The 11,956-nt window shown below is 38.4% G+C and overlaps 1 protein-coding gene across 2 annotated transcripts in view; it reads left to right on the forward strand.

Annotated features, from left to right (window-relative positions):
• The first annotated feature begins 328 nt into the window (after positions 1-328).
• The window catches only part of LOC111875793 (zinc finger protein 271), a 62,623-nt gene continuing 50,995 nt past the window's right edge, over positions 329-11,956 (forward strand). Inside the window, exons 1-2 of one of the 2 annotated variants that reach the window (XM_033750218.1) lie at positions 329-564; positions 9,009-9,152. In XM_033750218.1, coding sequence (XP_033606109.1) covers positions 361-564; positions 9,009-9,152 — 348 coding nt within the window. In that variant the 5' untranslated portion in view covers positions 329-360. The remainder of the gene's footprint in view (positions 565-9,008; positions 9,153-11,956) is intronic. The other variant, XM_023872316.2, reaches the window with a different exon arrangement.

Raw genomic sequence — 11,956 nt, forward strand, 5'->3', positions numbered from 1 at the left:
GGAGTCTACTTTACTGGCATAAAAGTGTTCAACAATCTGCCACAAAGTATTAAAAACTTGGGCAATGATACTAAAAAGTTTAAATCAGAGTTAAAGAATTATCTACATGCTCATTCCTTCTACTCTTTAGATGAATACTTCAATGTAAATAGAGAATGATGTAAAATTAAGTTATATTAATTTTTAAGCTAAAATTGCCTGTACTTATGTATGTAACCTTTTGACTTGTTCTGTATCCAAAGGTACTAACCTGCTTAGGATTTATAGAATGTAAATAAATTCAATTCAATTAAATTCGATAAACAGCAAAACTGTTGTAATGAAAGTGTATCTCATCTCATACAATGTGAAAGCACTGTCATGTGTAATAAGGTTATGATGGTTTTACAGAACTGTATGGATTTCCTGAAGGTTGAATCTAGTTTGAGTAGTGAGATACTTGTTTGTCCACCATATTCTAACAAAGAAGATCGGATCAGTGACATAAAAGTCGAGGTCTCAGATAAGGAAGCAGTCCAGGATCCTCTTCAAATACCATTTCCAGAAATAAAGGCTGAATATGAGGTTAGTTATTTCTCGTTCATGTTAAGTATTAGTCACATTTTACAATTATCCAAGATTGTGTACTGCCTTTCTCTTCTCCATATGTCCATCTGTTCACATCAAGACATCTCCAGTCTGCTGAACGAATTTTGAAGATTTCTTTGGTAAATGTCTATGGAGAATTGTATTTTGTTGGACTTCCATATGGAGTACCAGTTCCATTTTACTTAACACAGTTTTTACATACGGAAATAAAGTTCTGAATTTGAAACTTTTTTATCTTCTGTGGTGTGATGCCATGTAGCCTGATACTTTGTCTGCCACAAAGACTTGGTCTGAGTCATAAAAATGAAATGAAGTGCAGATGTAACTGGGATAGGCTTTCTGGTTTCTTACCAGCACATCTACACATCATTTTGTATTATCATGTAACTTGGTCTCTCATATTATTGGAATAATATACATTAATGTTTATTATCAGGGACTAGGAATCAGAAAGTCATGGGAGTGGTGTCATGATCTTAGATTGGGAAGTTTTGATGTTAATTGTGTTAATAAAGAAGAACTGCATATGTCTTCAGATCTATACTCATTATTTTCTAAAATACTTTTGCATGTTAGTGACTAGACATGGTGTGGACTGATAATTGGAAGTGTTGAACACTTGTAATTCATGACTACAAATACAGTGGAACCTCGCCTAACAAGCATAATTCGTTCCAGAATCTTATTCGTAATGCGAAACACTCGTTAATAGGGAATACAATCTTATAAATGTTCTGAAGGACTTGGCTTCGATCATTTCTATGAGCAATCCCCATGTGACCCTCCTATCAAAAATTACACCGAGATATTTTACACTATATATCTTCCATTCATTGTAAGATGAGACACAGGTGGTTGACGACTGCGAGAGAACTAGATTCTCTGAGTTTTATCTTCATTAATTTTGATATTGCAGCACTCACACCAGGTCTCCATTGAGCTGAGACCACGCTGGAGTTTTCTGACAACAAAACCCTCCTTGCGATCTGTCGCATACAGACAGGTATCATCTGCAAAGAGGGCTAGATGGACGTCATGTGTTTGGGGGGCAACATATATGTACATATTGAAAAGAGTAGGGAACCTTGTGGCACCCCTGCAACATACTTTTGGAATATTTTTTTAGAATGGCTTTCTCGAATATTTTGCCTGTTGTGGACAGAAGGCTAATCGGATGTAAATTTTGAGGGAATTTTGGGTCCTTACCAGATTCCAGTAAGGTTATGATGTTTGCTTCCTCCTAAAGACTTCGAAAATAGACTTCCTGCTATGCTGCTGGTTCCTTATATAGCCTTGGCATAGACTGAGTAGTAAACACTGCTTGCAACAGTTCCTCTATTGTAACATATTTATTCTTTGCAATGGGAGCATTGCCACTGCCTAGCCATGGCCGCCTCTTCTTCCACCATTCTGGCTTTCAGCTTTCATGTCACAATATTATAATAAGAATTGTTTTGAAGATAGTATGTTACCAAATGCTATATATAGTTTTACTTCTGTAATATTATAAAAATTGTTGTTAGTAACATTAATGGTACTCTGAATTGGAACCAGATACGAAGGTTGTTCCGTATATAATGCCTCCTATTTTTTTGTGTTAATATGTAATGACTGAGCTGGATGTTGATGGTGTTGTAGTAAAGGTAGAACCTACCTGCCAATGTACTCTTGCTTTGGTTGTCGTGTGACAGATAGTGACAGCAGAGCAGTCTACCAAAATGGCATCTGACATAGAAGTGCGTATGAAACAGAGATGTGTTATTGAATTTCTCACTGCCGAACAAATTGCACCCATTGACATCCATCGACACTTGCTAAAGGTGTATGGAGACGATACAGTGGATGTCAGCACAGTGAGGCGGTGGGTAGTGCGTTTGAACAGTGGCGAAAGTGAAGTGCACGACAAGCCAAACCCTGGGTGTCCCTGCTCAGCTGCCACTCCTTACAATGAACAGCACCTCAATCAGCTCATCCATACAGATTGGCAGATAACAACCAGGGAATTGTGTGCAAGGCTTAATATGGGCTGTAAAGCATTGGAAACGATGTTGGGGAAGCTGGATTATCGCAAAGTTTGTTCCAGGTGGGTCCCGTGGATGCTTACACAGGACCACAAAACTCATCAAATGGAAGTCTGTCAGGACCTGTTGCACCAGTTTGAGGCTGATGGTGACAAGTTTCTGGACAGCATCATCACCGGAGATGAGACGTGGTGACACCATTACGAGCCGGAATCCAAAAGACAGTCCATGGAGAGGCAACATCTGGATTCCCCAAGAAAAAAGAAGTTCAAGACACAGCCATCAGCAGGGAAAGTGATGTGCATGGTCTTTTGGGATAGGTGAGGTGTGATTTTGTTGGATTTCCTGGAGCCTGGTGAGACTGTCATTTCTGAATGCTACGAGATGACGCTGACTAAGCTGAAAGCCTGCATTTCCCAAGTCAGGCCAGAGAAGCAGACAACCTTTCACTTGCAACATGATAACACTAGACCCCATACCAGTTTGGCAACCACCACGCACACTGCAAAGTTTGGCTGGACTGTCCTACCACATCCACTTTATAGCCCCGATTTAGCACCTTCAGACTTCCATCTCTTTGGGCCTATGAAAGATGGACTACGTGGGCAACATTTTCCAGACAACGATGCTGTCATTGCAGCTGTAAGAAAGTGGCTAGCCTCTGCTGGCGCAGACTTTTACAGGCATGGCATACAGGCTGTTGTTCATTGATGGCAAAAGTGCATAACGAATGGTGGTGATTATGTGGAAAAATAGCTGTAAGTAGCTGAAATCTTGCTCTAATTAACTGCGTTATTATGCTTTCTGTATCTGTTGTAGTTTTCTTTAAAAAAAATAAGAGGCATTATCTACAGAACACTCCTCGTACTTCGGATATGTCTAAATATATGACTCTTGATGTCTGGAACTGTGTTCCTTCCCATGTTGTAGCACCAAATGAGAGTATAAGAGGTAGTATATAAGGCACAGAGCAGACCCAGTCAGTTAATCAGTCTGCTGTGACTTTTCCTGAGGAAGCAATAAAGAAATGATGAAGGAGCAGAGGAGGAAGAGGAGGGGAATTAAGAAGAACAAGAACAAGAAGGGGAAGCAGGAAGGTCAAATGGCTAATTACAGTCATTTCTAAGGGGGAGTATTGTCCAGTGTATGCATTTATGGCCAGGACCTGGAATGTAGTCCCATGTGATGCATGAAAATATGGGGCTTAGACAAAAGCAGGCTGCACGTTTGAAGCACATCCACTGAGAAGAAATTCTTTGTTCAGCTTAAGCACAGATGACACCACCTAAGGTTCATTCTGCAGTAGGACATTTTGTGATGTATAGACCTTCAAGGGAGGGCCTTTGATTGGATCATGAGTGTGGGAGCCAGGTGGATTCATGCTATCAAATGAAGGAAGATAAGATGGGAGGATCATGGAGCACACATGAGAGTGATGAGAAATGCGTGCAGAGTTTGGCCAGAAAATCTGAAGTGAAGAAGGGTACCATATGGAAGGATAGTGTCAGAATGGATGTTTAAGAAATAATTTAGAGTGTGTTGATTTGATTCTTGTTGCTGAGAATAGAAATCAGTGGTGGGCTCTTGTGAACATGAAGAGTAATCTTGATGTTCAAGAAAGGCAAGATATTGCTTTGCTAAGTAAGAGAGTGTTAGCATGACAAGAAGAGCCGCACATCATGAGGTTATTGTTTGGGCATTATTTGATTGGCTGTGAAGAAGACAAACGTTTAAAAGGCATGTTATCTGCAGGTTATGATGAGATTCCGGAATATCTTGCAAATCAGTGTATAAAACATAAAAAACACTAGTTCATATTTATGCTGCCTCATTAACTTTATGCATTTTCCAAGACAGATTAAAGACAGCTGAAGTAATAGATTTTTAAAGGGGGCATCCATTATGTAATAAATTACAGACCAATAGCTATTGTATCAGTATTTTCCAAAATACTAGAGAAATTAATGTATAACAGGTTTATACCTTTTTTAGTGGATAATAATATACTAACAGAAACTCAAAATGGCATTAGAAAAAATAAATCAACCAAGAGAGCAAGGCAGTTTTTTATGAAAAATATTCAGGATGCCTTAGATAGAGGATGTCATGCCATAGGATTTTTTCATTTCATTCAGTGTGATAAATCACAATATGTTATTAGATAAATTAAATGCTTGTGGCATAAGAGGTGAGCCAAATTTGTGGTTCAAGTCATATTTGTCAGGCTGTCTCCAGTTTATTAAAATTAAGGGAACTGACTGCAGTTAATTCTGTTAGAAACAGTTACATCTCATCATGCAATAAAGTGGAGAATGATGTGCCGCAAGGTTCTGTTCAAGGGCTACTATTATTTTTATTATATGTAAATGATAACACATAAAATGTGCAGGGGGCAAAGATGGTCTTATTTGCAGATGATACAAATATTTTAATTACCACAAAAGATGAGTTTCAGTTGTTCAATTTATTTATGTTCCATAAACCTAGATACAGGTAGACACCACAGGATATGGAACAAGTCAAATACAATATAAGTACAATGACATCTGTACAATAACAATCTAATTGAAAAATTAATAATATTACACATTACAAAATTACAAGTTAATTGTACTTGTGCAACACAATTTGAGCCTGTTAACAGAAACAGTGTTGATGAGTACATCACTGATAAGTAATAAGATTATAAATTATGTAGATACTTGTGCATCACAGTTTGAGCCTGTTGTCAAAAACAATGTCAATGAGTACATCATTAAAGGTTATGAAATATGTAAGTAAAAGTAAATAAAAGTAAAAGCAGGAAAGCAATCTTCATTCATACATTCATATGCAGTCCATAGATCCCCATAAGGGAGACCTGTGAATACAGTAAAATACAGTCAAAAACGGCAAACAGGACAACAACAACATAGATAAAAATATTCTTCCAATGAGTATAATTTAATTACTAGTATACAGTTATTTTATCTTATTGACTGTAATTTATTCATTCATTCATTCATTCCTTCATTTACACTCATCAAGCCTTACTTGGCTGGTAAACTAAAATAAACAGTGACAAGAAAACAGATTACATGGCTTGCCTGGGTACAATTAAACAAACACACTCAAAACACGTATTGTCAAGACAACTCCCAATATGGTCATTAAACCGCTGTGCAGTGTGTGTGATTTCAAGCATGCATCGAACTATCAATGAACAACACTGCAATGATCAAGAATGAACTATACTGCCATTCATTAAGCATGTAATGAACCATGATCTTTAATCAATATTGTGGTTAAAATATTCCTCCAGTGAGTAAAATGAATATAGGAGTAGAAATTTTTTGAAGCAATTTTAAATTGTTTAATATCATGAGCTGTATTCTTTATGCTAGGAGGGAGGCTGTTAAAAACCTTGATACCAAAATAGTATGTTCATTTTTGGAATGCTGACAAATTGCATGTAGGATAATGAAGGCTATTGCTGTGTCTTGTATTAATGCTATGAATTTAAGAGTTATTTTTAATTTTTCTCTGTTTTTTGGCCATTAATAACAAGCGAGAAAATATATATATTGTAATTGGAGGGGCAAAATTTTCATCTCTTTAAACAATTCCATACGAGAGCCGCTTTTCCTAGAATTAGTGATGATTCTAATTGCCCTTTTCTTGAGCCTAAAAATAAGGATACTTTTGGGATACTTGCCCCAGGATATCAAACCATAAGTCATTACAGAATGAAAGTATGAGAAATAAATCATTTTCATTGTCTGTTTGTTTGTTTAACTTCAATATAAAGTAATAAATGTTATGAAAAGTTAGAAATGTGATTTCAAAAAAAAATTATAATAAATGCTGAAAACAACTGCTATGTTATTTCATTCAAAACATATGAGATTTTCTCTAAGACTGTAGATAACCTTTAGAACAGTGCTGTCCAACATTCTTATGTACTCGGGCACAATTCACTGATGCCTATGGAGGTGCGGGCGCCACCACACGCTACTACTACTACTAGTACTTCTACTACTACTACTACTACTAATAATAATAATAATAATAATAATAATTAACAATAATAATAATAAAATTTTTCGAAAATATTTAACACTACTCAGACATTAAAAAATGTCTCTTGTCTTACAATTTGAATTAATATTAAAAATCGGCTCAATTATATGTGGTTATGGAAGGCGCCAGAAAAATATACCACGGGCGCCGCGTTGGACAGGGCTGCTTTAGAAATATAAAAATCACCTGTCAGAACTGAGATTCCTAGGAGTCTGTATAAGAGAAAACTTAAAATGGTGCTCTCATGCCCAATCAATAAGAACAAAGCTATGTAAAGTAGTATATATGATGAAATGTTAAAAGAAAAAGTGAAACCATATAGGATAAGAAACATTTATTATTTAAATTTTCACTCATATCTGAGGTACGGTACTTTATTGTGGGGCAGGGATAGTGAAAATAATAAAATATTTAAATTGCAAAAGAAAGCTCTTTGAATAATTAGTGGTGTCAGCTATCATGTCATGTAGACAGATATTGAAAGAGTATATATTAACACCCTGTTCTTTATACATTTTTTATCTTTTTTAATTCGCTTAGTGGGGGGTGCAGTCCAACTGGGCCCACTCAGCACGGCGGCCACTGATTGGCCTATCGTAGGCTGCCCCGGGTGATTATGATGATGGAGAATTTGGTGGAATGAAGATTGGCAAGGGAAACCGAAGTACTCGGAGAAAACCTGCCCCAGCGCCACTTTGTCCACCACAGATCCCACTTGACCAGACCCAGGATCAAACCCGAGCCACCACAGCTGGAAACCAGCAACTAACCGCTTGAGCTATGGCGCAGCCCTTCTTTATACATACTAGAAGTGATACGTTTTATTAAAAAAATATAAAAATAATATGGTAAAAATTAATTTACTTGTAAAACATTTTAATACAGTCCTCTTTAAGAAAAGTGTGATAAATATGCGTATCAGTTTTACAATAAGGTTCCAGATCAAACAAAATTAAGGGAAAACTTTAATTTGTTTAAAAAGTGCTTAGTTAGTTAGTTAGTTATTGGAGAGGGTGGATTTCCCCATGCACTGAGACCAGTATTGGTCCATTGTGCTTCCCTCTATGATATTCTACCAGTCTCTATACCCTAACGATATAGGTGCGTACCATCAGTCCCGGCCGAGCCTGTGAGTTCAGCCTCTACTGGCTTGGTGGTATCTATAATGCTTCCCCCATCTATCAGAGGCGTTAGAGATTACTGTTGGGCGGGAAATGTCCTTGAATTTAGCTCAGTGACCTCCTTTGGAGATATGAGGTTCTTTTACGTGCCGTAAATCTACGACACGGGACCCACAGCTTAAAGTCCTTCCCGGAGGACTTGTTCCCTGAATTTTTCCGCCCTTAAAAATTCCACGACCTTCGCCGATTTTGAACCCATGTACCACGATAAAAAGTGCTTACAATCCTTTCTACTAAATCACTCTTCTTACTCTGTTGAGGAATTTATGTCATATTGTATTTTTAATATATGTGAGTATATTATTGTCTCTTCAAATGATGAAGATCTTGTTTTCTATTAATTTTTATACTTTGGATACAGTGTTTATTCTGGTAATAGAAAATTTCATGCAGGCTTGTCATATTGTATCCCATTTTTATAATTTTATATGGTATCCTTGTGACTTGTGCACAATTTGTGTATGTAGTTAAGTATTATAGTATTGATGACTTATATATGATTTTTTGTATCCCAGTGTTTCAGGGATAATCAGGTTTGCTGAGCAGTGAGCGATTCTATGTATGGGGTTGGGATTAAGTGAACAAGCAATTGGATTTAACAGTGCTATATTGTTAGAATAAGAGATGCTTTATGAAGTACATAGAATTAGGCAGGCACTTTAAATATTCCCTACAAGGGGTGAGGCCGCAGTCCTGCTCGTCTAGCCCTTGTGACAACTCGAATCCGACTCTCTGTGTCTTGCCTTCACCTCCAAGCTGCAGTCTGCCCTTGTACCTCAGTCAGTCTGGGTTCTGTCCTTCACACATGTGTGGAAGGGAGGAGACCACACACATATTTGTTTAGTGTACGCATTGGTTGCGAGCCGGTCCACAGCTTGGAAAGAAAATTTAAGATGCCCAAGGAATACAAAATACAGTACACAATTATAAAAGTACTCTCACTCTCACATATGCAACAGATTAGTTGTTCTATATCTGGAGGATGTATCTCCAAATGTGAATTTCTGGAACAAATAAAGAAAATTAAGTTTAAGATTATCTTGTACAAAACTAGTATTATAAACTTGATGTGTGCAGAATGGATGTAATGAAATTGTACCTAACCTCCGGTAATGAGACGGCACAGTCATGATTGATAAGGGTACACTCGGTTTTACAGAGCTATACAGCTTTCCTGAGGAATGACTATGGATCAGATACTAAGACATGGCCAACATCTCATGATGAGAATTTCATCACTGATATGAAAGTTGAGGAGGATCCCGTGCGAATAGAATTTCCAGGAATAAAGGCAGAACAGGAGGTGAGTTGTATGTTTGTGCGTCCATTTTTAGGCTCAATACACAGTGTTGTATTTTAGCGTCCTGTTGCACTGATTTTCGTCCATGATATGTATGCAGTGTCCATCTTTTAGTGCACCTGATGATGGCACTATAGTGCCGAAACATGTTGTGAAATAACAAGTGAAATTGAGTGCACTAAAAGACGGACACTGCATACATATCATGGACATCAATACACAAATCGCCAGAATCCGTTATTGTTCTTATCATCTCAATCTGTACGTTGATCTGGCCATATAAAACAGCTTCTCTGCATTGAATGGCTCTTGATGGGTTCTTTCTAAATTCTCTCCAAAGAGTAGTACTTTGACTCACATTGTTTGTGTCATCAGTTCCTTTTTTGATTTGGTTTCGAATACATGAAATTGAATTTTGAGTGAGTATGTAACTGTCTTCTTGGATGTGATGCTCTGTACCTGTTCACTGTGCTACTTGGCATCAAGTCCAATAATTGTAATGTACATGGTGCTTTCCGTATGTAATGCCTCCTATTTTTTGTGTTAATATGTAACGTCTGAGCTGGATGTTGGTGGTGGTGTAGTAAAGGTTGAACCTTCCCGCCAATGTACTGTTAATTTGGTTGTCGTGCAACAGATAGCGACAGCAGAGCAGTCTACCAAAATGGCGTCTGACATAGAAGTGCATATGAAAGAGAAATGTGTTATTGAATTTCTCACTGCTGAACAAATTGTACCCATTGACATCCATCGACACTTGCTAAAGATGTACGGAGACAATACAGTGGATGTCAGCAGTGATTCGGTGGGTAGTGCGTTTCAACAGTGGTGAAAGTGAAGTGCACGACAAGCCACGCCATGGGCATCCCTGCTCAGCTGCCACTGCTCACAATGAACAGCACCTCATCCGAACAGATCAGCAGATAATGACCAGGGACTGTCAATTCTGAACGCTACAAGACAACGCTGACTAAGTTGAAAGCCCGTATTTCCTTAGTCAGGCCTGAGAAGCAGACAACCTTTCGCTTGCAACACGATAACGCTAGACCCCATACCAGTTTGGCGACCACCGTGCACATTTCAAAGTTTGGCTGGACTGTCCTACCACATCCACCTTAGAGCTCCGATTTAGCACCTTCAGACTTCCATCTCTTTGGGCCTATGAAAGACGGACTACATGGGCAACATTTTCCAGACAACGATGCTGTCATTGCAGCTGTAAGAAAGTGGCTAGCCTCTGCGGGCGCAGACTTTTACGGGCGCAGCATACAGGCTGTTGTTCATTGATGGCAAAAGTGCATAACGAATGGTGGTGATTATGTGGAAAAATAGCTGTAAGTAGCTGAAATCTTGCNGATTGCCTCCCGCTGGTGGATAGTTTTCTTTGAGGGGTCCACCACGTCCGAAACTAGGCATGGTCATGATGGAACAAGGATCTTCATTTGTAGAAAGAAACCAATCAGCTTTCACTCTATCCTCGACAGTGAATCCCTTTTTGTGTGTCATCTTGATATGTGGAACTCTGTGCTCCTTTGATGGCAACATGGTAATCAGATGCTACCATATGGGATCTGTATGAAGGCACTCTCTCACCCACATGAATCAAACGTCCCTATAAATTTTTGTTCCATAGTCAAGAAGGATTGGAGATGATTTCATGTGCCAGCACCTATGATGCTACTACTCCATCATGTGCGGCTCGTTACATAGTATTTCGAACTCTGAGTGTACACAAAATTGTTTCCCATTATGCAACAGAAGTACAGAGGGGTTCTAGCTTTGATTTGCAGTTATTCTATTTGTTCTTCATGGATGAGATCTCTCTTTTCACATTGGAACATAACCCACTGCCCTGTGATTTTATTGGAAACTCTGTCCATGCTTAACCTTTATCCTACGGGCATTTAAATTCCGGTGGGGGCAGCCGTACGGAATTCATTTAAATACCCGCGATTAGAAATCCGTAAAAACTGTAGTGACTTACCAAATTTGCTCCTATTTCTGCAATTTCTATGATAAACGAACGAAATAAACGCTGTTTTTTTCTCGAAAGAATATAGAATCAGATATTGTAATTAACAGATTGTATAAAACATGTTAAAATTTTTGCACTGACTCCAAAGAAAAATTTCCCAGTTGTTTGTTTCTCTGCAAGAATTCATACGTTCTGTATACCCCTGAATGCAGCTGGTGGATGACGACACTTGTGCAAGTCATGGAAACACCGGATGTTATGTCTAAAGAGTTTATCGGAACTAAATGACGTACCACTTCTGGAATGAGAACGGAGGACGCGTGATATAAACTCACGTGTTGTATATAGAACTCTACTAAACAGTATGTGTCCTGTTCTTACAGAGTTCAAGGCTAGCATTCTTTATGCATGAGTTGCCGTACCGACACACATCGTGCATCGTGGCTGGAAGCGTTCAGTCGAGTGTAAAATTTCTAAGTTCGATCGTAACATGTGGTAGTGTCGTTTGGAATATTCTGACATATTTCAGCTCATCAATGACTTCGATTGAGATTGCAGTACCGACAATTCTGAGAGTGACGTTGAAGGTAGCAAATCATAAAGTGATTTCGAATAATACCTATCATCTTCGTCGGCAACCTGGGGACCACCACACCAGCGTGGCACGAGGAGTGTGAATAATTATTCAGGTGGAGCTGTGGGCAAACTGTGGCAAACAGTTATAGCATCTGTTGTCGAACCTGGAAATGGACAAATAAGCTATTTTTCCATCTCCTTGATCTGAACAGTTACATCCTGTTGTCACACAGAGAATTTCGTCTCGCTCTTGTGC

The sequence above is a fragment of the Cryptotermes secundus genome, unplaced genomic scaffold (assembly GCF_002891405.2).
Source record: "Cryptotermes secundus unplaced genomic scaffold, Csec_1.0 scaffold1552, whole genome shotgun sequence".
NCBI lineage: Eukaryota > Metazoa > Arthropoda > Insecta > Blattodea > Kalotermitidae > Cryptotermes > Cryptotermes secundus.